We start from the raw sequence: 27,098 nt of genomic DNA on the forward strand, positions 1-27,098 counted from the left end.
TCTTTTTGAAGGAAGGTCTCCCTGTAGCCCCAGCTGTCCTAGAACTCACTATGTAGACCAAGCTGGCCTTGAACTCACAGAGATCTGCCTGCCTCTGCCTCCCAAGTGCTGGGACTACAGGCGTGCGCCACCACACCCAGCTAGAAGATTTTTTTTTTAAAGCAATAAATAGGGGGCTAGAGAGATGGCTTAGTGGTTAAGAGTACTCGCTGCTCCTGCAGAGGACCTGGGTTTCATTCCCAGCACCCACATGGCCGCTAACAACTGTCCTTAACTCCAGTTGCAGGGGGTCCTATGCCTTTTTCTGGCCTCCACAGGCACTGCATGTACATTTAGGTATATGCAGGCAAAATACTCATAAATAAATATAAATGTTAAAATAAAAATAACAAATCAAAAAAAAAAAAACAATAAATACGTAAGGTGTTCATTCGTCACTATTTAATAGGTCAAGGTTGGCCCTGAGTTCAATCCACAGCACTGTAAAGAAGAAAATATAACCAGTGAGAACACCACTCATGCACAAGAATGGTTAAAATTTAAGAAAATTGGAAACAACAAGTGATAACAAAAGTACTGGAAAACTTCCACATACAAGTACCCTCAGATGAGTTGGCTCAGCAGTTAAGAACACTGGTTGTTCTTGCAGAAGACCCGGGTTCGAATCCCAGCACCCACATGGCAGCTAACAACTGTCCATAACAACAGTTCCAAGGGATCTGACAGCCTCTTCTGATCTCCATGGTACACTTACACACATGCAGGCAATACACATACACATAAAAATAAAAATATTAAAAAAAACAAACAGTTCCAGACCATCTCTGTAAAGCAAGTATTACAATGAGTTGCATGAATTGTTTGCTTTCTCCCATTACACATAAAAGCTATGTTTATACTATACTATAGGCTATTAATTATGCAATAGTAATGTATGAATAAACAGAAGTACCTTAATTTAAATTTTTTTTAATTAAAAATACACTTATTGCTAAAAAATTCTCTAAATCACCTGAGCTATTGGTGGAAAAAAAGCATCATGGGACAGGAGAGATGGCTCAGCAGTTAAGAGTACTTGCTGCTCTTGTGGAAGACCCAGGTTCAGTTCCCAGCATCCATGTGGTCCTTTGGTCTTTTTAAGACAGGGTCTCCCTATAGACCCAGCTGGCCTGGAATTCACTATGTAGACCAGGCTGGCCTTGAGCTCACAGAGATCCCCCTGCCTCTGCCTCCCAAGTACTGGGATTAAAGGTATGTACCACCATACCTGGTGGCTAATAACTGTTCTTAACTCCAGTTCCAGGGGGGGTCTCTTCTAGCATTGCACACAAGGTGCACTTACATATGTGCAGGGAAAACACTCATACACATAAAAATAAATCAAAAAGAATGTTTTAAATAATAAAGTCAGGTTTGTCTCAAGATACAAAGTTGTATAAAACAATAATTATCAATACTGGCCACAAATTCTTTAAAAATGATCTATTTTCCTTTACATTCATCAAAAAGTGATTTAAGCTCAGCATAGTAACTCCCATCTGTAATCCCAGACCCTGAGAAACTGAGACAAGAATGGACCAAACCTGAGATACACCTGCTCCACTTGTTTGACTTGTTAGGGCAGTGAGTCTAAGATTAGCCTTGGGTATGGAGAGGAACCTTGTCTTCAAAAAATAAAAAAAATTTAAAAAGGCTTAAGAGCAAAATGTTTCAATAATTAAAGTGAGACCACAAATTAAAAAGTCTAAGAATTTATAAGCACCTGATGTTACTGTAAAATAATTCCACCAGGACATAGTTTAGTGTAAAGCACATCCTTTAGTGTACATGAAGCTTTAAGTTCTATCATCAGCACCAAAAATAAATAAACACAAATTATTTAAAAAATTTCAGAGAGGGGCAGTGTGATGGTTTAATGAGTAAAGGCACTTGCTATCAAGCCTGACAATATCAATTCAATCCCCAGGACACACAAAGACACATACAGACACACACAAAAACCTGAAAAAAGCTGTGCATGGTAGGTAGCACATGCCTTTAATCCCAGCACTTAGGAGGCAGAGGCAGGTAGATCTCTGTGTGACTGAGGCCAGACTGGTCTATATAGCAAGTTGCAGCCCAGCTGGGGCTACAGGGAAACTCTGTTGAAAAAGAGAAAATCAATCCCCAGGACACACATTGTAGTCAGAGATAACTGATTCTGCAATTTTGACTCAGCAATTTCTCCCCTGACCTCCACACAAGTGCTGTTGCAGACACCCAAATACATATACAAAATACATATATAAATTAATGTAATTTAAAACAATTTCAGAGAAATTAGTTTGAACATAATCAATCAAACTAACTAAATTTATCTAAATTAAGGTTCACAGTAATAATACTTAAGGCTCCAATTACAGATTCTAGACAGAGGAAAATTATAACTCACCTTGAAAGGTTGATGAAGTGCCATTTCTTTCAGGAGATGGTTTGCTTGGACTACTAAAATGAGGCGAAGTTCCTAGTTTTGCGTCACTGAATGTAAAATTCTTTGAGTGGCATACACAAGAACAAGATGAAGTCATCTCAGCTGTTTTATTCACACCTTCATCCACCGACTTCCCTGCAAATGAAAGAGCTTCTATTTACCATATATCTAATTACATAAATATTAATTATCCTCTGCAGGTAGAGTAAGCAACCATCTCAGCTTACCAAGGACTGGAAGGTTTCCCAGGGTGCTAGATTTGGGGGATTAAATCAGAAAGGCAATCTTCCAAGCAAACTTAGACTACCTTAACTCTATATACAATATCAAATCAGGACAGGAGCGAAATGCTGATGCCTGAAGTGTGTATAGGATTATCAATTTATATAAACTACAAAAATCTAATAAACTAATAACATAATAAAAGTACAACCAATTATGTTTTAATTTATATCAAGATTTATTTAAAACTCAAGGGGCTGGAGATATAGTTCAGCAGTTAACAGCACTGACTGCTCTCACAGAGGACCCAGGTTTGATTCCCAGCACCTACATGGTGACTAACAACCATCTGTAACCCCAGTTCCAAGGGATCCAACACCCTTTTCTAACCTCCAGGGACATTACACAACACAGATGCACTTACATACATGCAGGCAAAACACTCATATACATAAAATAAAAATAATAATAAATTTCCCATAGGAACCTGATATCACCAACAGTAAATAACACCTAGAAAGGAGTTTTTTGTTTTGTTTTTTAACAAAATTCGGTTGTCTGCCAGTCATGGTGGCACACACCTTTAATGCCAGCACTCAAGAGGCGGAGGCAGGCAGATCTCTGTGAGTTCAAGGCCAGCCTGGTTTACATAGCAAGCTCCAGGCCAGGTGGGGCCACAAGGAGACCCTGCCTCAAAAAAAAAAAAAAAAAAAACTAAGTAACAAAGATTACATCTTCTATCACCTATAAATCCTGATACGTGTATCAAAATACATTTTAAGATCAATATTCAAATTCAATTAAAGAGTAATTCTGACACCTAAATACAAAATTACAGTATATCTACACTGTGTGCCCATATGATATACAAATAAAATAACTAATACACTTTTTAGAGCTAATCAAGGGGCTGGAGTACTGGCTGCTCTTGCAGGGGGTCTGGGTTTGGTTCCCAGCACCCACAGGGCAGTAAACAACCATCCATAACTTTAGCTCTTGGGATATGATGAGCTCTGGCTTTCACAGGTTTTGCAAGCACTCAGTGCACAAACATACATGCACACAAAACATTCATACACATAAAGCAAAAATAAATAGATCAAAATATAAGAAGCTAGCAAAAAATAAATATGATCATGCATACTTGGTCCCAGCACTTAAGAGGCTGAGTAGAAGGACCTTGAGGCTGAGGTTAGCCAGGGATACATAGTAAAAACCCTGCTTCAGAAAAGGAAAAAATGATAAATGATCAAAATACATTCTATACATGTATAAGAATGTCATCACAAACCCATTATTATGTATAATTAATAGATGCTAATAAAAAAATAGAAAAAGGATAACAAATTAAGATAAATGATTTGTTTGTTCTTTTGATCTTTATGAGACAGGGTCTCCCTGTAGCCTCAGCTGGCTTGGAACTCACTATGTAGAGCAGGCTGGCCTTGAATTCACAGAGATCCGCCTGCCTCTGCCTCCCAGGGCTGGGATTAAAGGCATGCACCACCACACCCATCGATAAATGATTTTTTAAATATACTACTGACATTGTTCACTCATTTGTAGCACAAAAACACTAATTTCAGATAACTGCCATTAAATTTCAATTATTAACTGGTAATCTCATTTCTCTCCAAAGAATAACAATGAACAATCAAAAACTTGTAAAATATTTTTTGTTAAAATAAATCTAATTTTAAAAAACTACATTAGGCCAGGCGTGGTAGTGCACGCCTTTAGTCCCAGCACTTGGGAGGCAGAGGCAGGGGGATCTGTGAGTTCAAGGCCAGCCTGGTCTACATAGTGAGTTCCAGGACAGCTGGGACTACATGGAGACCCTATCTCAAAAAGACAAAAAATAAATAAATAAATAAATAAAAAATTAAAAAAGTATGTTATTATTTGTTTGCATTTATGGGGGAAGTGTTACACGTGCACCACTGCATGCATGTGGAGAACAGAGGACAATTTGTAGGCGTTAACTTTGTCCCTCTACCATGTGGTTCCCAGGGATGGAACTCAGGTAATCAGGTTTGGCAGTAAGCACCTTTACCACTGTACCACCTTTCCTACCACATTCTTAACAGTAATACATTCTTGTTTTTCTTTTATTACATTTATTTGTGTGCATGTGTGCAAATCCTACAGGAGCATATGGAGGTCGGCAAACAACTTGAGTGAGTCAGTTCTCATTCTACCGTGGGGGTACTTTTGGGAGATACATGTTTTTCAAGGGGGGTGTGGGTTGAAGGAGGGTCTCACTTTGTAGCCTTGGCTGGCCTGAAATTTGCTGTGCAGGCTAGGCTAGCCTCAAACCTGCAGCAATCCTCTTGTCTGTCTTAATGAATCCTAGGATTACATACATGCCTGGTATGGAGAATGTATTTTGAGGAAATGTCTTGAAAGACATTGTTTAAATCAATTAGAACACGGTTGAATCAATCTGAATAAGGAGTACTCCATTATATTTTTCTCAGACCCCAACTAGCAGCATGCCGACCTCAAGAACTACTTACCACTAAGAGACTGCTGCCATGCTAAAGTAGAACAAAGTAAAGCTAAGCTTTTTCCACTTCCTGTGGGACTCTCCAACAAACAATGCTGCCTACTGTTTAGTCCTCTAACAATCTGTGAACACAAAAACAAATTAAAAATAAATACATAAACATAATCTTAAAATTTCTAAGGTCAGAGTTTAGTCAGCTAGTTTAAGGAAAAAAATATATATCTAGTCAAGGTTTGTCTGAGAACATTTGGTTTTTGACCCAAGCTTTATCTTCATAGCACATTGTATTAGTCACTTTTCTGTTGCTGTGATAGAAACACTGACCAAAGCAATTTATAGAAGGAAGAGTTTATTTGAGCTTATGGTTCCAGGGGAATTACATTCCGTCTTGGCAGGGAGGCATAGCAGCAAAGGTGGCTGGAGGAAGAGCAGTGGAAGCTAAGCTCTACATCTTCAAGCAGGCACAGGAAGCAAGAGGGCAAGTGGAGATCTGACAAGGCTTACGAACTCTCTAAGCCCACCCCCAGTGACATGCTTCCTCCAGGATAGCTACACCTTCTAAAACCTCCCAAAACAGCACCACCATCTGGGACCAAATGGCCTATAGGGGACATTTTCATTCAAACCACCACATACATGGCAATTAAAAGTACCAGACTGACAGAACTAACCTTATTGGATGTTTTACAAACATACTTTGAGGCCTATACTAATCTGGTCTGAGAGACTTAAAGGACAGTTTTTGCCCTTGCCCTCCAAGATCGACTAAGTTTCAGGGGACTATAGAACATCTCTCAAAATGTCCTGTAACTGTGGTGAGTCACCTGTCCTCTTGTTCAGAGAGGACAAGGAGACCCCACCAGATGGACTTGAACCAGTGTCCAGTCTACAAAGAGGAGGGTCAACTCAGAGGGAACATTTCCTCCATGATTCCAAGTGAAGCCAGCCAAGGTTGAGTAGGACCTTTGACTTATCTTCACATAGACGGAACTAGTAAAAGAAAGGAGTCAGGGGCTCCTCCCAAGCCCATGTGACCCCTAAGGAACACCTTCAAATGACCTTAAGTGTAAAAATAAATTGATTTATTTGGGCCAACTGTATGGTCTTAAACATCCGAAAGGAAAACATAACCAAAGACTAAAGCCATCAGTATATTTAAGAGTTCACAGGATTACACTTCCCAGACATTAGGCTTAAATCCATATAAAAAGTTGTTTAGACAATTATTTCTCATTGATGATTTTGTTCCTAATCAGAAAGTCCTGCTCAGATGTAAGACTTCAAATCTTGGTCTCCAATACTGTAGTGCCCACCTGTAGCTAAGGGAGACAACCCGCTATTGTTCTAAAATGATGGATAAATTTTTCTCACCCTATCTAGAAGCTTTTGAGAGGGAACTGACACTGATTCTAACCACTCCAACAGCTATCAAAGCGCCTGAAAGCAAATCCTGAATCTATCACTTGATAGACAAAAGAAAAATGAGGAGGAACCCAATAGAGGGATGCTTTTGGAAGCTCTCATCAAGAAATTCCAATGGACTCTCATATGAACATTTGAAATTTTGAATTTCTGACTTTTTCCTGGTTCCCTGTCTAGAACTTGTAATGCTAATTACTCTTGCCTTTACTTCTCCTTCACATCTCCTATTCACCAATAAAGGACTTTCTTTTCCCCCTACAGATGAGTTATGCAATCTGGGAGTCTTTTAGATAGATACATTGAAGGGGTACCCCAATTGCCTCACCCTGCGTCCCTGTTCAGCATGGAGGAAGCCGGAGTGGTCTGAATCCCGATTTCCTATCCACAAGTTAAGTAACCTCTTCAGAGTATGGTGTGATAAGAATAGGAGGTAGGAATTGGCTAGGCAGTTAGGGTAAAAATACCCCAAAGAAAAGTAGCCAGTTTCTTGGCTAAAAGTCAAAATGTCCTTGGGCCTCTTAGCAACATACTCTGTTCCAAAGGCCAAAAATGTTCAAAGTACTTGGGAGCTTAAAGATTTTAGGGTTACCTCTTCAGAGGGGCAAATGTTAGAGTAGCAAAAAGTTCCATTTAAAAAAAAAAAAAAAGAAAGAGTACATGAAGTTATCAGGAAAAAAGTGATGGGGAGATATGGGAGGAGTTGGAGGGGAGGGGATGGGCATGGATCTGAGCAAAACATCTTATGTGCATGTATGAAATTCTCAATAAATTATTTAAAAAATAAATAATTATTCAGTGAATGAAGGACCAGGAAATTCATTTCCAGGTAGGAGAAAGGAAAGGTAGAGGAAATGGCATGATAAAAAGAAATACTCCATATTCTTTTGATGAAAAGAATTAACATATTTTCAATGTATTTTCTAAATTTAGAAGACAAGATCTGGAGGAAAAGCATTTGCAATAATGAAACTGTCTAATAAACACTGCATTTTATCTGTAATTTATAATCACTTTTATTTAAATGTTTTATAAATATTTTTTAAAGCTCAATGTGTTTTCAAGTGCTTCAAAATACTGAGGTTATTTTGGAACACTTCAAACAGCTTTAAAATCTTCTCTCAAGAGCTGGAGAGATGGCTCGGTGGTTGAGAACACTGACTGTTCTTGTATAAGACCTGGGTTTGAATCCTAGCACCCACATGGCAGCTAACAACCGTAGGTAACTCCAGTTCCAGGGGATCCGACAGCCTCTTTTGTCCTCCACGGGCATTGCACAACACAGGTGCACTTACCTACATGCAGACAATACACGCATACACATAAAATAAAAATAAAAAATAAAATATTTTTAAAAAATCAAAAAAATTTTCAACTCATCAGCAAGCTTAGAAAATAAACATTTAATATCCACAATATTTTCAGATTGTGCTTTAAGATATTTGGATTTAGGGGATGGAGAGATGGCTCAGCGGTTAAGAGCACTGACTGCTCTTGCAGAGGACTCAGATTTGATTCCCAGCACCCACACAGTGGCTACAAACCGTCCTTAACTCCAGTTCTAGGGGAATCCAAAGCTCTCTTCTGTCCTCCACGGCATTGCACAACAGGGGTACACTCACATACATGCAGGCAATACACTCATACACATAAAATAAAAATAAATAAAATATTTAAAATGGGGAAAAGTTATTTGGAAATAGTTCTAAAAGCCAAATGTCTCCAAATGGATTGTTTTTAAATTTAGAGGTTTTTGTTATCATGTAGGAAAAAAGAAAGAATAAATCAAATGTTTCCAAGCCAAAAAAATAAATACATAAATAATTACTTTATTAGGTCTCTCTCCCATTAGAAGAACAAATAGAACAGCAAGGAACAGTTAGGTGGCACTCCAGGAAACAGCAATAGCATAGAAAGAACTAGAATTTTGTTACTCTAGATTATTCCTTTATACTTCTTCCTAATATTCTGTTGGTTTTACAAGTCTATCAAACTCATGAAAAGAAGAAAGCAATTTATGTTTAGTTACACAAGTACCAACTGTTTCAAAGAAAAAAACTATAGTACACTAATACTTAGAGATACCATTAATGCAAGCATACATTTAGCATACATTGTTACAATCACTTTGTATAGAAATAAAACATTCTGTAGTAAAAATGAAAATGTTCAACTCCATCAAGTCCAGCCCTAAGTATATACCCCAAATCCTAAGTGAACAAGAGAAAGTACAAGTAAGACACCTCATAATGGCTTTGGTTACTAATTCCAAGAGAATATGAACAACTCAAATGCCCACCAACAGGAAAATGGATAAATTATGCTATATCCATACAAAGTGCCATATTGTAAGCAAAATGATTTAACAACAAATAATGATATATCTTAAATATAATGTTAACACAAAAAAAAAAACTGGTTGGGGGCAGAGCTCAGTGGAAAAATAAGAGTCTAGCTTCATAAAGCTCTACGATCAATTCCCACCACCACTGTTTCACTTGTTGCTATGTTAAAAGACCTTGACAAAAATTAACATAAGGCAGAAAGAAGTTTATTCTGCCTATAATTCCAAGTCACAATTTATCATATCAGAGAATTCACAATGGCAGAAGCAGGAAGGAGCTAGTCACATCAGGTAACGAGTAGAGACATGAATGCATACATGCAAGCTTGTGCTCAGCTCTATTTCTCATCTCTTACACAGTTCAGGACCACTGCCTAAGGAATGCTGATGCCCATAGTGGGCAGGGTCTTCCCACATCAATTAACATAATTAAGACAATCCCCCACAGACATGTGCAGGCCAATCCAATATAGATAGTCCTCATTGAGACTCTCTTTCCAGTTGTCAAATTGAAAAAGCTAACCACACCACACACCAAAAAAAGTTCTGCAGGAAGACAGGCATAGTATTTAACTGCACAAAGTTTAAACATATGTCAAATAATACTGTATTATTGTTTATGGATAAATACATATAAAACTAATCAGAAAAAGAAAAATTGGATCTGTATTGAACAAGCAGACTTAATTATTTCTTCAATAACTACATGGTTATAAATATTACAACTATTTATATAGCATCTATAATATATTAAGTACTATAAGTAATCTAGAGATGATTTAAAGTAAATGAGAGGTTGATATAGACTATGTGGAAATAATGTACCATCTTATATAAAGGACTTGTGCATCTACACATTTGGTATCCAAGCTGGGTCCTGGAACCATTCCCCAAAGCATGCTGAGTTAAAAGTGTTTGGTATAGAAGCATGAGGACCAGAGTTTGTATCCCCAACACTCATAAAACAAGCCAAGCATGATCTGCACACACCTGTAACCCCAGTACTGAGGCAAACAGCGATAGGATTGTTAGGGCTTACTGGCTGCCAGACCAGCCAAAAAGAAAAACAGAGCCTCCAGGTTCATCAACAGATTCTGCTTCAAAGGAACAAGATGGAGAGTGATAGAGAAGGACCCTGATACAAAGACCTCTCAAACCACAAAAGGCGTGGTGGCGCACACCTTTTATCCCAGCACTGGGGAGGCAGAGATCTTTGTGAGCTCAAGGCCAGCCTGGTCTACATAGTGAGTTCCAGGCCAGCTGGGGCTACAGAGAGACCCTGTCTCAAAAAGACCAAACAAATAAATAAAATAATAAAAACAAAATAAAATAGAGATTTGCCTTTGGTAGGCTAAGGCTGAGATCCTAGCAGACAGCCTGAGTGGGTGGGTTTGGACCTCCATTGGGGTAGTGGCTAGGAGCTTAGCAGACTGCCAGAGAGTGCCGGATTCTGGCCTCCCTCTGACCTCCAACTAAGAGGGGACTGCATGACAGCCCCCTGATCCTGCCTCCACATGGTGGTCCTTTTAATAAGATGATGCTATACAGCAGTCCCTTATGCATGAAATAACTATCATCATCACGACATCAGCTGAGCCTGATCACTAAACAGTCACAATTGGGCTTGCTGACGGTTGTGCTCATTCATTAAAGGAGTGCCAAGCAGGGTCACCGGACCCTCACCTGAGTATCCAGCCACTCTTCCCAGAAAACTATTCCAGCCTTGGAAGACAAAAGTTTTATGTATTTTATAAAGAATATATCAAATGATCTTAATTATCTTTATGGCCCCAGCCCCATCAGCATGCCCCCCACTCCTCCCTCAACTGGAACCCACATACTCTGTTATCCGTATTAAGGCCCAATGTGTCAAGTCAGTGTTCCCAGATGTTCCCCTGTGCAGGTCCATCCACTGAGGGAGGCCTAGTCAGCCTATATAGAGTCTCTTGTTTTAGCAAGATGGGGGCGGAAAGATTGTAAGAGCCAGGGAGAAGGTGCATAACCATATGGAAACAGTCTTACAAGCTCCTGGGACACTGCTCATATAATTCTATGACAATGATATCAGCATACAAAAGTCCCATGCAAACGGTGCCAGACAAAAACCCAGTCTAGAACTGGGGAAATGGTCAGCAGACCCCAATCTTAGCTGAGGAAACACTGGCAGCTGATTACTGCTGGGAGAAGAATAAAATACTTGTTTATATTTATTGATCTTTTATTTGGAGAGCTCTGAAATCATCGTGTTTTGGTTTGCTTATTAAATAAGGCAGACCTCAAATTAAATGTTTGTTCTAGTTACAGAATCAAATGGCCATTTATATGTTATCAAGTGTAAAAAAGCTGTGCCGGGTGTGGTGGCGTAGGCCTTTAATCCCAGCACTTGGGAGGCCGAGGCAAGCGGACCTTTGTGAATTCGAGGCCAGCATGGTCTATATAGTGAGTTACAGGATAGCTGGGGCTATAGGGAGACCCTGTCTCAAAAAAAAAAAAAAAAAAAAAAAAAAGTTCCAAAGGAACCGAGAACATTTTTCAGAATGTTCTTCCTTACATCCTAACCAGACATACAGTTTAGTAGTGATCATATTACTTTCCTAAAAAGTAAGTGCTCTTCCAAATGAATCCAGGAAATATTATCAATTATTTAGTATCTGAGGATATAGTCACAAATCTAGCGTGTACTATGTGTCAAAAGTAGTTAACTTTTTTTTTTTTTTTTTTTCTTTTTGAAACAGGGTCTCCTTGTATCCCCAGCTGTCCTAGAGCTCACTATGTAGACCAGGCTGGCCTTGAACTCAGAGAGATCCGCCTGCCTCTGCCTCCCGAGTGCTGGAACTAAAGGTGTGCGCCACCATACCCAGCTAAAAATAGTTATCTTAATAAAGACAACTGCTGGAAAATACTTACAGAATTCATCATAGCAAGTTGTGCTGGATAAGCTTTACAAGGGAAGTTAATCTTCACCCCACCAATTGTGTATTCAGATGATACTGACGACATTCTGCTTTCTTCTTTATTTTAGATTTGTAACTGCAATGGAAACAGTAAAATCAATACTGAGGGACTCAAGAGAAGGCTCAGTGGTTAAAAGCACTTGCTGTACTTCAGCTCCTAGTACCCACAGTAAGTGGTTCATGACTGCCTGTAACTCCAGTTCTAGGGATCCAACACCCTCATCTGGTCTCCAAGGCACCAGCACTCACATAGCACACACTGACATACATATAAATAAACATGAATAAAAATAAAAATTAATCTTTAAAAAAAAAATCAATATTGGCCAGGCCTGGTGACATACACATTTAATCCCAGCACTACAGAGGCTGTGGCAGGCAGATCTCTGTGAGATGTAGGCTAGCCTGCTTTAGCAAACTCCAGGCCAGCTGGGGCTAAAGGGAAACCAAACAAACAAATCAATACTGAAACAGTATCATTTAAAGAAAACTATACATCTAGCAATAGAGATGTCTGGGAACAAAAATCGGAATTAATAATTGCATAAACAAAAGTAACAGAAGTAAAAGAATTTCCTATTTTTATAAATAAATCTCAGTGGTCAAGAGCATGTACTAGAGTCTGACTTCAGACAAGTTACCTAACTTTTCTAGAACTCAATATCCTAAGGTATAAAATAAGGCATTGCACAGGCAATACACTCATACACGTAAAAAAAATATTAAAAAAGAAAAATAAGGTTAGTAATAGGTCTACCCCAGAGGACATTTGTGAAGATTAAACAAAATCATATAAAAACATGATAAAGGGTTGGGTGTGGTGGCTCACACCTTCAGTTCCAGCACTCATGAGGCAGAAGCAGGTGGATCTCTATGAGTTGGAGACAAGCCTAGTCTACACAGTGAGTTCCAGGTCAGCCAAGGCTACAGGGAGACCCTGTCTCAAAAAACAGGCTACAAGTGGATGGCAGATGAAACTCAAGCTCTTGTAACAATTTATATCAGACATACTAACTCTACAGACACAACAGATTTCTGAGGTGATGCTAATACTCCATAGCACCATTCTTTTCTCTTATTTTACACATTCCTGTTTACCTTTTTCTTCTGTTTCCCAGTCAGAAGGAAAGGCAGCAAACAAGGAATTAAGACCCATAGGTTTTAAAAGGCTGTAAAGATGGGCTGGAGAGTTGGCTCAGCGGTTAAGAGCACTGAATGCTCTTTCAGAGGACCTGGGTTGCATTCCTAGCATCCACATGTCAGCTAACAACTGTCTATAACTCCAGTTTCAGAGAAATCCAACATCCGCTTCTGACCTCCACAGGCACTGCACAACACAGGTGCACTTACATATGAGTGTATACTCATACATAAAATAAAATTACATAAAACTTGTTTAAAAATGTTTTAAAGGCTGTAAGATACATTATCTTTTTAGCCGGGCATGGTGGAGCATGCATACCTTTAATCCCAGCACTCAGGAAGCAGAGGCAGGCAGATCTCTGTGAGTTCAAGGTCAGACTGGTCTACATAGTAAGGTCCAAGTCAGCTGGGGCTACAGGGAGACCCTGTCTCAAAAAGACTTTTAAAAAAGTATCTTTTTAATTCTCTGGTCTAGGATTCTTATCTGTAATGCCTAATTTTAATATGGTTGCAAGCAAGAAAGTATCTTGGCACAATAATTCTTCTTAAATTTTTTTTTTTTTGGTCTTTTTGAGATAGGGTCTCCCTGTAGCCCCAGCTGGCCTGGAACTCACTATGGAGACCAGGCTGGCCTTGAACTCACAGAGATCCACCTGCTTCTGCCTCCCAAGTGATGGGATTAAAGGCATGCGCCACCACACCCGGACCTCTCTTAAATTTTTATTATATTTAATTTATTGTGTGTATGGGGGGGGGCCATACATGCCATGACATGCATGTTGAAGTCAGAGAACAATTTGCTGGAGTCAGTTCTCTCCCTCCACCATGTGGGTCTCAGGACTCAAACTCAGTTCATCAGGCTTGGCAGCAAATGACTTTATCAATGAGCCATCTCGGTGGCCCAGCACATTAATTCTTAAAAGTTAGTATACTATAATGGGACGAAAATGGACTTTGATAGGAAGGTATATCTAAATTTGAATTCCACTGTTCAAATCATCTAACCTCTCACATCATGTCTCTTCAGCTATGCAACTGAGATAATACAAAATAACTGATAAGATATGGATGAAAATTAGACACAACCACAAGTACTTAACCCAGTATCTGACCCAAAAGGGGTTCATGTAATCCTCACCTCACCACTTTTTTATACCTAGGACCCATGGACATAATTCAGAAACTGGGGCCTCTTAAAATTGCATATAGATGTTTCTGTGCATGGTTGCATTTTTCTGAGAATAATGTGTACAAATTTCTTTTCCCATAAATATATCCTAAGGAGAAGCTAGAGAGATAGCTCAGGGGTTAAGAGCACTTATTGCTCTTGCAGAGGACTGGGGTTCAATTCCCAGCACCCACATGGTAGCTAACAACCGTCCGTAACTCCAGTTCCTGCATTTACACACATGAAGGCAACACACTCATATACATAAAACATAAATTATATATATCTCTCCCCTACGGAAATTGAAAAAAAAATAGGGAAAATTTTACAACAGTGAAAAAGTCGGGGAAAGGAGATGGTTAAGAGATTATTCAGGCCAGGCTGGTGGTGCATGTCTTTAATCCCAGCATTTGGGAGGCAGATCTCTGTGAGTTCAATGCCAGCCTGGTCTACAGAGCTAGTTCCAGGCCAGTTAGGGCTACAAGGAGACCCTGTCTCAAAGACCACAGAAAAAAAAAAAAAAAAAAAAAAAGAGATTATTCAACAGATTATGAAGTCAATAATAATTTTAGCCACAGCGTCTGTGCTCCAAAAGACGAACCACTATTCTAAGATGTTTTCCAGTTCTAAACAGTATTGTCAGACAGGACCTGGAGCACAAGACCTGGACTCGGTAAATTACAGAAAATTTTCTTTAAAAAGCGAGGACATGGAGATGGGAAAGGGTCTTGTCTGGGGGCGGGGGAGGGGTGGGTATGACCAACACGCATTGCATGTATGTACAGCACTGTCAGAGAATAAAAGATACTCTAAGCCCTCCAGCGGTGATTCTGTTGGAACACAGGCTCTAACGCCTAGAGGTGAAGCAAGAACTCCAGGCTGTTTCACTCAATCGCAGTCTAGTCCACGTCCCCGGCTGGGGCACCACGCCTCTAGAACGCCCCAAAGGAACAAACGCGCCTCTGGGCGTCCGGGTGGACCTGACCGGGCTACCCTCAGGCCTGGGCCGGGGCTTCTCTCGGGCTGCGCGGCCCCCAGGCCCCCGGGCCTGGCCGTCCGCCGCTCAGGCCCGCCCAGAGCCCCAGGCGGACGGCGCCCGCCAGCGCGCTCCCCCGGACGTCCCTCCCACTTGCCTGTGTCAGGCGAAAGCTGAGCCGCGCGGCCGGCTCCGAGTCCCGGAGAAGAGGAAACGCGGCTCCGAGAGGGAGGTACGCGGGGCCCGGCTGGGGAAAAGCCCGAGAGTGCCCGCAGCCCGCCGCTCCCGCCCCGCGGTGCCCGTGGCCCCTTCCTCTCAGCCACTCGACTTCACGCTCCACACTCCACAAGGCACAAATTCGCGCCTCCCGCCCCTCGGTTCCCAGGGCCCAATCGTCGGGCGGCCTCAGACAGCCAATCACTCGCCAGGATGAAACAGGAAGCGACCAATCGACGTCGAGGGTGGTGCCGCAGCACCCAATGGAAACCCGCGGAGTAAGAGCTGACCCGGGTAGTTGGCGGCACCGGAAGGCAGATCTCAGGGAAGGACTGGGGCAAATCTCAGGGCTTGCTTAAAGAAAACGCACCAATGGGTCCCCTAACATTTTGGACTTTAGGGAACCTGATTTCACTCAGATGGCCAATTCCCTGATGACTGGCAGACCCACGAATAGGAACCGTCTTTCCGTTGTGCTAAGCCTTCCGAGCATTCAGTACAACTTCCCAGCTTTATAGTAGCAAAGATGTGGGAAAAAAGTGCGGGAAGAATTGCCCGAATAGCTGAGAAGGCCCGGTGACGCCAGGTACAATATTACCTAAAATTCAAGGCCTTCTCGGGTCGTAGACCTTGTCTCCCTAGATCACATCTGCCTCACGTTAAGACATCGGCCTTCCATATCATGCTATTCTTTGCCAAGTACAATTTCCTCAGAGATAGAGGGTGAATCATGACCCTGTCAAGTTTTTTGGTCTTTGAGTTTTTCGGGTTTTTTTTTTTCATTCTTTATAGCCTAAACTTGACTCAACTACGGAACAAAGCCTGAGGCAGCTTTCTTAAATTCATCTAACTAGTTTAGAGAGGAAGCAGAAGGCTGATTTGTTTGCCTCACTTTCAGTTGTTTTACATCTTCCTAAAATGACACAACTTGTAATCATGAAAAATAAATTCTGCTTTTGACCTAGTAACCTCAGTGCGAGAAATTTTAGCCTGAAGCATAATCTAAAAGTGATAATACTTCAATTGACAAGTGCCTATTTGTAATACTGAAAAAAGTTATAAAGTCCTTAGTCTAGTAATGGAGAGATGGTCCTGATCTGTCAATTCAATAGATTAGAAAGCCGATAAAATGATAAAAATTAAACTACGTCCAAGACAAAAATGCCATATTGTTAGGTTTAAAAATGCAGACTCTAAATTGTATTAGGAATTCATATGGTAATGTATATGAGATAAAGATGGAGTAATTTACTGTTAAGAATATAAAATCCTTAAAATACCTTCAAATTTACTTTGCTCTTACTTGGTTTTTGTTTGTTGGCAATGCTGAGGATCAAATGCAGGGCTTGCACATGCTAGACAAGTGCTTTGACCAAGCTACATCTCCAGCTCTCCCAATTTTTTAAACATATCAAATCTTTTAAATAACCACTCTGGGGCTGGAGAGATGGCTCAGCGGTTAAGAACACTGGTTGTTCTTGCACAAGACCTGGGTTCGAATCCCAGCACCCACATGGCAGCTAACAACTGTCGGTAACTCCAGTTCCAGGGGATCCAACAGCCTCTTATGTCCTCGCAGGCATTGCCCGATACGGGTGCACTTACCTACATGCAGGCAATACACTCATCCACACAAAAAATAAATAAATAAAATATTTTTTTAAAAAAATAACCACTCTGATTTTCCTCATGTAAATTCTCGAGACCTGCAGTTGACTCCAACCTCTCACTGTCAGTGTATGTGGCTACCAGAAAGGGACACATGAAAGCCCTAAAACTAGCACTCCTAGGCTGCAGTCCCTTGTAATGTTCTTTTACATTAACATTTGTATAATAAAACACAAATAACAGTCCATTTGATAAAGAATTTGAATGTTTATAAATCAATATTCAAAATAGTTGCACACATCTGTTTTCACTTTAATAAAAAAAATCACATTGTGATAAATTTTATAACCTTAACTTAAGATACATGAATATTAACATTTACTAATAGTATTTACACATTTATTTACATCATCAACAAATCAGATGAAAAAGAGCATGTTATTATTTTAGCACAGCAGGTTATAACCAGTCTTTGAAAATTGATCTAGCAAATGTGTACTGCATTTCTTTACAAAATGTACTTCAAACATTTCTGAATTCCTAAAGGATACTATTCACACAAAATATTCCAGAAAGGCCTCATTTAAAAACAAAACAGGAGCAGTTGTATTTAATCTTAAGAGACTACAAAACTGCTTTGTTTAAAAATATGAAAATTCAATGGTATATTTAAAGCATATTCTTGTACTCTTCACATCAAAATTACTTAACAGTAAGCATCTAATAAAAAGTTGTATTCTTTCATGCATGATACTATGCACTTCATGATTGAAAACGGCTATAAACTTGTTTTAACAGAATACCCTTATGAGGTAGGGCCAGGAGTAACCCCATTTTACAAAGAAGGAAAATGAGATGTGACTGTGTTCTAGTGGAAAGGCTGGAGCTAACCTTCATTTCTTAAACAAGTCAAACTTTCCTATTAGCTTGCCTACCTTCTTGTACAAGAGGTCTGTTTCAGTGGAGTGGGAATGATTGAGGTATAGCTCACACAGCAAAGAGAAGTACCTTCTACATTGGACACTTAATTCTTAAAATGTGGTCATGGTTCTCTGAATGCATCTGCTTAACCAATGGAAGTTACCAACAGAGGACTGCAACCTTTTTCAGCAATACAGTATTTTCCACACTTAAATTTTTCCTGAGGTTCAAACACTGTATATATTTTCTTACTCAAATATCATCTCAGTAAAATGTGCATTATAATCCTGATGACAAACCAAGAGCTCTTTTATCTAGTGGGTTTTATTGCTCTAAAATTCATTTAATTTGATACATCTTCACCCCTCTGAGAATTCGATAAGTTAATAAAGCATTATAAAAATAAGTTTAAAAAATAAGATAAATGAGATTTATTTTCAGGTTCTTCTTTGCACAAAGATGTTTCTGTAAATACTTTACAATCAGTATCTTAAAACTCCAAATTATTCAAGTATCTCTTTAAACATATGGCTTCATATATTAGGAAAAACTGAAGCAAATATGTGAAATCTTGACATCCTCATGTGTAATTCCAAGACAGTCACATTAAAAAGCCTTTTTACTCTTTCTTGCAAACTAGAATTTCAACCTGCATTACTATTACTTGCATTGCAAGTCTGCGATTTTTGTGTATTTAACTCCTCATTTTTCCTAAATTCTCTACATTTCCCTATATTCTTTTTTCTCCCTCCTACCATTCCAAATCTTTGTTGAGAACTGTTAAATGCTCGCAAACATGAGGGCTCTCCAAATGCTCATTTTTATAAGAAATTAAATTAAAGGCCTAGCAAGCTTTCTTTACTTCAAAAGCTTCTTCAGAAGGCCTGATCCTTTTCTAGTAATGAGTTTCTTAAATGTGTTCCCAATGGAAAAAAAGTTCAGCTGCTACAGTATAAACATGCCATCAGTGCAGATCCAAAGATATGCCAATCAAATATAATCAAATATAATTCTCAGAGTTCTAAATTATATTCATGTTGAACTGAATCATTTCAGCAATTCCAAGATATCATTGTTCCCATTCTGTTTAGAGTTGCTGTAAGATGCAAATTCCTGCTGGGGATATGCAGCAAACAGCTTCACCTTTTCTTTTCATCTCCCTTTTCAAATTCCACTAACGCTCATGTTTATTATTTCAATTATTGTGCTTTCAATGCAGTGACAGAGCTGTACATCAGGATCCATGCTTCCAGTATCCCTGGATCCATTTTTATAAGATGGATCTTTACAGATTTGAGACCATCCACTTGGTTTCTCCTTTACTTGTTGAAGACCTACAGACATAAAGGAAATAAATTAAGGCAAGATATGGGGAAATGAATTTGGTTTTGTCTGAGATGAAAATAACTTTTGAAAATTAGCTACTACTTACGTGTGATGATTGGATCAATGTCTCTTGTCTGAGTAGCAACATCAGAGGCACAAACTTGCCCTATTTGAATTAGCAAAGACATAATATCCTCATACAGTGGAGGAAATGCTCGACAAAAAGAGACCAAACTTGGAAGTGTTGGCATGAAAAAAGCATACCGCTTAGCCTGTGTTAGAACTGTTGGAAAGAAATGAAACAGAATTTTTTATTTTCCAAATATAAATTCAACATAGACAACCTACAAAACAAATAAATGCCATATTCTGGGCTGGAGATACTACACTTTCTAAGACGCTGCCCACCCTGCTTTTAGACACTTTACACTCTAGAAGTTAGCCATCACTATGCCCAAGCACTGCAATAGGTCAACTGAATGCATTATTTCATTTCATTCTCACAATGGTCTCTTTTTTTTTTTTTTTTTTTTTGTCTTTTTGAGATAGGGTCTCTTCTGTAGCCCCAGCTAGCCTGGAACTCACTATGTAGAACAGGCTGGCCTTGAACTCACAGAGATCCACCTGCCTCTGCCTCCCAAGTGCTGGGATTAAAGGTCACCAAGCCCGGCTGAGAAAACTTTTAAGTAAACTTTAGAGAAGTTAAAAAAGAAGGCTGCCAGGCATGGTGGTACACACCTTTAATCCTAGCACTTGGGAGGCAGAGGCAGGCGGATCTCTGTGAGTTCAAGGCCAGCCTGGCCTACATAGTGAGTTCCAGGACAGCTGGGGCTACAGGGAGACCCTGTCTGAAAAAAAAAAAAAGAAGGCTAAGACTGAGGAGACAGTACAGTGGTAGAGTTCTTGCCTAGAGTACACAAGGCCCTGTGTTCAATCCCCAGCCCTAGGAAGAAAACAAAAAGCTTGTTCTAAGTAACACAATAGTTAGAGTTAAAACTGCGAATGACTAGTATAAACTCTTAATCACTAGAAATTATTACAACATGAAGTTGAAACAATACAAAGAAAATGCTTATGTTTTAAAGTAGTTTATTTTATACCACTTAACCCTTTAAATTAGAAGGTGGTTAAAACATCAGGATAAGTTGTAGAATTTAAGGAAACAGCTAATAATATATTGATGTCATTTTCACTTTTTTTTCTGGAACTGAACACATTTGTAATTGATAATTTGTTTTCTACTGTCATAGAGATTTGATTTTCATTTAAAAAATGAAGAATGTGGTACTGGAGAGATAGTTCAGCAGTTAAGAGCACTGGCAGAGGACCTCCTGCAGAGAACCTATATTCAGTTCCCAGCATCCACATGGCAGCTAACAGGAGATCCAATGCCCTCTTCTGGCCTCCACAGACACCAGGCACACATGTGGGGCATTATATACATGCAGGCAAAACACTCATACACATAAAAAATAAAAATAAAATGAAGATGAAGAAAGCATTTTACTGTATCTATACATATTCATTCATAAAACAAAAGATACAATTTGCCTACTCATCCTTCTATAGTAAAAATCACATCTGTAAATACAAAATTTTTCAAAAGCATGGCACAAATTACAGTTATATATACTGTCATATTGACTCATAACAACACAAAAAAGCTACTAAGTCTCTAAGTTCAGAAAACACATGTAATAATTTTCCTTAGATATTTTTGTTAATTGGCTACACACCTGTTAGCAAAGTTCCCATAACATTGACAGCTAAGCGAGCCACACTAAGTGACTTTGGTAATGCATACTGGATACACAAGTGAGACAGCAACTGTATAGCAAATATCTGCAATACAAAATCCAAACGTCACATATCTCTTTGGAAAAATGTTAAGGACTGAGAATTATAAAATGTCCTCTATAACTGTATTAACAAGACTGGGAAATGATCAAAATTGTCTTCAGAGTTCCAAAATGCTCATTACCTGTTTTTCAAGTTCTGGCTGGGCAATAAGCTCAGGTATGAAATCCAGACAGATGTGCATAGATGGAATACCTGCCACTGTCAGAGGCAAAAGTTCACATGGATAGCCCTATCTCAGAAGAAAAGGAGAAAAAGTGAGAAATAACTGTAAGTCAGATACAGACAAAAACATAATTGAAGGTTTCCCTTTCACTCCCTTTCTGCAAAAACTACTCCAAATATGGTAGAATGTGTGCGTGTGCGTATGTGTCCTAGAATCTCATTTTTCTCACTTTTCTGATGCACTGAAACAAGGGTATATCACTTGAATACTAGGATTCAGAATTTTGATTTTTCTACATATTGCAAAAGATGCTCATTTCTCATTTTCAAATGATCCATATTTAATATACAAAACCCCCAAGAAAAATAAAATTCAACCACATACCATTGTTCTTTGAAAGCATACCTGAAAGTGAACAAGTTTAGCAATGTTGGGATCTGCAATGTACATTTGGTGCAACAGACAACAGATAAGGCACTGAACTTCTCGAAGGTTACAGAGCAAATTGTCTTCTCCTTCCTCTGTTTCCTTATTTGGAAGGCTGGTAGTAATAACACTTTGAATATTCCTGAGCAAGCTGTCTGTATTGGCACCTTTTGCTTTCTCCTCTTCAGTAGGTAAACAAATCTCTAAGAGAATCTGGACAGCTGCACTATCCTATAAGCAAATATGAAGTGGATAAAAGAAGTATCTGAGAAGTTGATCTGAAAACCAAATCTAATGTTTTTCAAAGGAACAAAAATGACAATAGTTTCTTTTAAAGCACATAGAACTGGGTACGTTGGCATACCTCTTTAATCCCAGCACTTGGGAGGCAGAAGCAGATCTCTATGGGATCAAGGCCAGCCTGGTCTACACAGCAAGTTCCACGCCAGCTGGGGCTACAGGGAGACCCTGTCTTAAAAACACAAAGAAAAAAAAAAAAAAAAAAAACCAAAAACACAACCCATAAACACCGTAAAAGTGATAGTTCTTAAAGCAGAACTGAGAAATTTACAAGAGAGAGTCTCACATTTTTAGAGTTACAAACCCCTAAATAATCTGAATAAAACAAACATATGTAAATAAACACCTTGCATAATTTCAGGGAGCTCAGGGCAGATCCACAGACCTCAGTTGAAGGACAGGCTTTCTGATTCAATGACATCTAAAACAGGCCCTAGTCAAATTTTCCTTCATCTTACTCTACTTTCCCCAGAATTCCATCTGATATTTCTCTATTTTCCCCTATGCTACTTCACAAAAGAGTAGCTTGACAGGTGATCTGTTTGAGGCTCCCATATAGGAAGAACTGACATTTTATAATATTATGTATTTATTTTTCTATTTATAGTCTGTCTCCAACATTTAATTTCCATTTCTACCATTTAACCTTAAACTGGGCTTAGTTATATACACCTTTAATTCCAGACTGGCCTCAAACTCACAGAGATTCTCTTGCCTCTGAGTTTGAGGCCAGTCTGGTCTTCATAGAGAGTTCCAGGCCAGTCCAGCCAGAGTTACAAGGTGAGACCCTGTCTCAAAAAAGAAGATAAGAAAAGAAAAAGAAAAAGAAAGGGGAAAAAATTATAATAATAAGGTTAGACTTACTTTGTAACTTGTACTTGAGGTTAAGGGCTTTGGGGTGGGTTGTGTTTGGTTTGGTTTTTGCTTGCAGTCTCTAGAGCTGAAAAGCTAGACATGAATCCTAACTCTACCATTTTCTAAATGTGTGGTCTTAAACAAATCATTTAATGCCTCTTGGTCTTGCCGTTCAGTCTATAAAAACGGAGGTGATGACTGCTACATCCCTCATAGGCTACTTATAAAAACAGAATGAGCTAATATATGTAAAGAACTTAGACTAAAATACAACATATATGTATGCTTTATACAGGTGATTATAATGACTCACAGTCCCTTATCCTAATTCTTGGGAAATATTTAATTTGAACCTCAGAAATGTTTTTTTTCTTTTGGTCTTTTTGAGATAGGGTCTCCTTGTAGCCCCAGCTAGCCTTGAACTCACAGAGATCTGATGGCCTCTGCCTCCTGAGTGCTGAATCTCAGAAAATGTTAATGCAATATTCTATAGTATCCCCAGCAGAGTCAGTTAGCACCTTGTATTGAGACATATCAATACTTCTTTAGGAATACATAACCAATATTTGCATTAAATTATCTCAAGACCATAAGTAGCATTTTATCAATTCAAGTAAAGATTTGTCACCAAACAAGTTCACATCAGGTCAAGTTTCTCTGTCAATTGAATTACAAAAGAAATGCCTCATTTTCACAGGTTATTGGGTTTCTAGACTAAAGTAATAGGCTAATAAAATATTTTTAAAAAAAGAAAAAGAAGGCTGGGCTTGGTGGCGCATGCCTTTAATCCCAGCACTCAGGAGGCAGAGGCAGGTGGATCGGGTCTATGTAGTGAGTTCCAGGCCAGCTGGGGCTCCAGCTATGGCTTCATAATGAGACCCTGTCAAAAAAAGAAAAAAAAAAAAAAAAAAAAAAGAAAGAAAAAGAAAACGAAAAAGAAAGGACCAAGGGTCTGGAGAGATAGCTCAGTGGTTAAGAGCACTTGCTGCTCTTCCAGAGACCTCCCAAGGTTAGTTCCCAGTACTCACATGACAGCTCATAGCTGCCTGCATACACTTGGTGCACATAAGACAGTTAAAGGATTATCTTTTGTTAAAATACAAATCTTAGCCAGGCGTGGTAGCACATGCCTTTAATCCTAGCACTTGGGAGACAGAGGCCAGTGGATCTCTGTGAGACTGAGGTCAGCCTGGTCTACATAGTGAGTTCCAGGCCAGCTGGGGCTACAGAAAGACCCTGAATCAAAAAAAACAAAAATAAATAAATATAAATCTTATTAAAATAGGCATTAAACATTCATCAGGAAGATGATTCCTGGTTGCAGTAAGAGAGTCCATCTGGTATTCAGAAGCAAAGGGAACATTACTGTAATAGATTCTGTAATAAAAGGAATGCACAATGTCAACAACATACATACATATAACATACATAGAGGACATAATGGCCATCTATTTGATTAAATTAGTTTTTAAAATGCCATTTAACTAAATTCTACTTGAGAAAAATTTACCTGAGCAGCCAGTAATGCATTTTTCAGTTCTTCTCTGGTAACTTCTGGGGCATCAGTTTGTCCAACCAAACCCATTGTATTGTTCTGAGAAGGTCTGTCTTGCTCTGCTGTTTCCTTCAGGTGGGCACTAAGGTAAGCTTTAGATGCAAGGAGATACCCATTCAGCATGTGTAGAGTAATATCCATCAGTGGGGGGCACCTTAAACAAAGAAAGAAGGAAAATATTATTAGAAAGAATTTAAATTCACAAGTAGCCAGAACATGATCAATTCAGTTTAAATAATTAGAGAAACCTGAAAAGCACAGTATAGTATCTTTTCCGAATGACATATTTATTCTCAAATAAAAATCTAAGCTGGGCATGGTAGTACTTGCTTACAATCCCAGCACTGGGGAAGCTGAGCCAGGAAGATGATCAAGTCAAGGCCAGCCAGGGCTACAAAGTAAGACCATGTTCTCCTCAAACATAAATGAATAGTTATTTATTATTTGTTGTTTTCTATATTTCAATATTATATAAATTCCATCCATCTTATCAGATACAATAATATAATGCAAACTATAGAGAAATATATTCCCATTGTGTATAAAATGATTAACCAGGGACTGGAGAGATGGTATAGATGGACTGGAGTACTGGCTGACCCGGGTTCGATTCCCAGCACCCACATGGTGGGTACCAACCATCTGCAACTCCAGGTCCAGGGAAATTTAATACCCTCTTCTGACCTCCATAGGCATTGCACAACACAGGAGCATTTACACACATGCAAGCAATACACTCATACACATAAAATAAAAATTAAAATATTTAAAAAACAAAATGATTAACCAGTAAATCTCTTAGACACATGCCTATAAAGAGGCATATTCTCTTAATTAATATGGAGGCTGTTTATTCTTTCCACTCCTATTTCTCTTAGAGGAAGATGGCATGATACTTTTGTATTCCAAGAGCGGTTCATCCATTTAATCTAAGGAAATTACTTTCCAAGTCTGTGTGCTCATCTACTAAATGGGTACACAACAGGCCTGATAGGCCTCAGGCAAGAAAACCACAAGTTCAAGGCCCGCCTGGGCAACTTAGCAAGAGTGTATCAGAAAATAAAGAGTAAAAAGGAAGGCTGGGAATATAGCACAGTGGTGAAGCACTTGCATAGCACACACAAGGCCCTGAGTTCTATCCCTAGCACTAAAAATAAAAAGGAAGTGGGGGGAGGGGCACCATAACAGGTGTACAGTTATCCATTTCCTCAAAGACTATGATAAAGAAAATAGATATGAAAAAGAAAAGTTGATAAATAAATGAATAAATAAATCAGTAACCACTAGAATTTTAAACGCCATGCCCTTAAGGAAAAAATAGAATTTTTCTTTCTCAGTCTTTATCCCTGAGAGATCTAGCATATGGCCATCACAGACATAATGGCTGTATTTACAATTGAAACATTGGAAACAGTAAAAATGCCCCTCTGCGTGAGCTAAATGAACTGTAGCAGTTCTGTGAAAAACTGAAGATAAAAATCATTTGAAATATTTTTTTTTATCTCAAATGTCAAACTAGACACTTTGAATCAATTTCTGGAAGACAATCCTGCTAATCTACATAGAGAGCTCTATGTAGCAGTTAAAAGAAATGAGGGAGAAGTATGCATTTGAACATGTAAAACATAATGAAACTATTGATGCCTTTGTTGTTTAGGAACAAAATGATCCCTACATGCTTTTCTTATGGTTGGCTGGTTAATCTTGAACTCAGCCTCGGCATATATGTATACTTCTTCTTTGTTATCTCTGTGTGTGTGTGTGTGTGTGTGTGTGTGTGTGTGTGTGTGTGTGAGTGTGTGGCTTATATTAAAGAACAGAATCAGCTCATGTAATAAAGTGCTACAGAAATAACAGTGCAAGGAAAAGTCGTGTCTGCATTAAACACAGGTAGGATTTTAATGCATTTATCCTTTCAAACTTAAACTTCAGAAAGCATTTTATGCTTTCCCTAAACTAACATACATGTGTAAAAAGCAAATGGCAGTTGCCATTGTAGAGCTTTGGGGAAGGTCTCCCTGTCTTGTTTGCAGTTTGGTGACGCTCCTTCAGACTTACACAGAATTCATTGACATGCATAGGCAAACTTTTGAGCTTACAACCATTCCATCAGTCCTCACTTCCTTGCATAAGTTGATCCATATTAATTAGGCAGCATGTTGCTCTTCTACTTGCTTGGGTCATTGCTTACAGGTGGTACTGGAGACTGAACCTAGGACCATTTTGGGCAAGTACTCTGCTCCTGAGCATCCACTGCTTATGTGTGTGTTTTTTTTTTAATCACCCATAACAATATATTTTTATTTGTAAATTTATAAAGTACAATGAAAAATAAGGTTTTATATATATATACACATGATAACACAGTTTCATCTGGAGCTCGATATGGAATTGGTCAAAACAGGTCAACAAGCAATTTGTCAGAATGAGAGCAAGGCTTCTCACTGTATACCTTTTCTTTCTGATTAATCTGTTTATATGTTATGAGAAGTTACATACTATTATATATGAAAAGTTTCAAAACTGCACAGAAAAGAATGAATATCATTATGAATCCCAAAGAACTCATAGTCTAGATTCCACAGTTATCTTCACATGGCTGTTATTGTTTTAGATGCAAGCCCACCCACTGTCCTACCAGCACTACTAGGATAATTCATAGCAAA

At 38.9% G+C, this 27,098-nt stretch overlaps 2 protein-coding genes across 9 annotated transcripts in view; both read right to left on the reverse strand.

Moving 5' to 3' along the window:
- The window catches only part of Brip1 (BRCA1 interacting protein C-terminal helicase 1), a 213,801-nt gene extending 198,244 nt beyond the window's left edge, over positions 1 to 15,557 (reverse strand). Inside the window, 4 exon segments of the mRNA XM_008842653.3 lie at positions 2,432 to 2,605; positions 5,209 to 5,320; positions 11,869 to 11,991; positions 15,360 to 15,557. Of these exon segments, the coding sequence (XP_008840875.1) occupies positions 2,432 to 2,605; positions 5,209 to 5,320; positions 11,869 to 11,961 (379 nt within the window). The 5' untranslated portion in view covers positions 11,962 to 11,991; positions 15,360 to 15,557.
- Positions 15,558 to 17,285: 1,728 nt separating this feature from the next.
- Ints2 (integrator complex subunit 2) overlaps positions 17,286 to 27,098 on the reverse strand; it is a 68,455-nt gene continuing 58,642 nt past the window's right edge. For 4 of the 8 annotated variants that reach the window (XM_029568095.1, XM_029568092.1, XM_029568093.1 and 1 more), the window contains 6 exons: positions 24,388 to 24,586; positions 21,702 to 21,953; positions 21,255 to 21,362; positions 21,010 to 21,115; positions 19,380 to 19,556; positions 17,286 to 19,281 (listed from right to left, as the gene is read on the reverse strand). In XM_029568095.1, the coding sequence (XP_029423955.1) occupies positions 19,112 to 19,281; positions 19,380 to 19,556; positions 21,010 to 21,115; positions 21,255 to 21,362; positions 21,702 to 21,953; positions 24,388 to 24,586 (1,012 nt within the window). In that variant the 3' untranslated portion in view covers positions 17,286 to 19,111. The remainder of the gene's footprint in view (positions 19,282 to 19,379; positions 19,557 to 21,009; positions 21,116 to 21,254; positions 21,363 to 21,701; positions 21,954 to 24,387; positions 24,587 to 27,098) is intronic. The other 4 variants (XM_008842654.1, XM_029568091.1, XM_029568090.1 and 1 more) reach the window with 1 other exon arrangement.

This window comes from Nannospalax galili, unplaced genomic scaffold (genome assembly GCF_000622305.1).
Source record: "Nannospalax galili isolate Female #2095 unplaced genomic scaffold, S.galili_v1.0 scaffold879, whole genome shotgun sequence".
NCBI classification, from domain to species: domain Eukaryota; kingdom Metazoa; phylum Chordata; class Mammalia; order Rodentia; family Spalacidae; genus Nannospalax; species Nannospalax galili.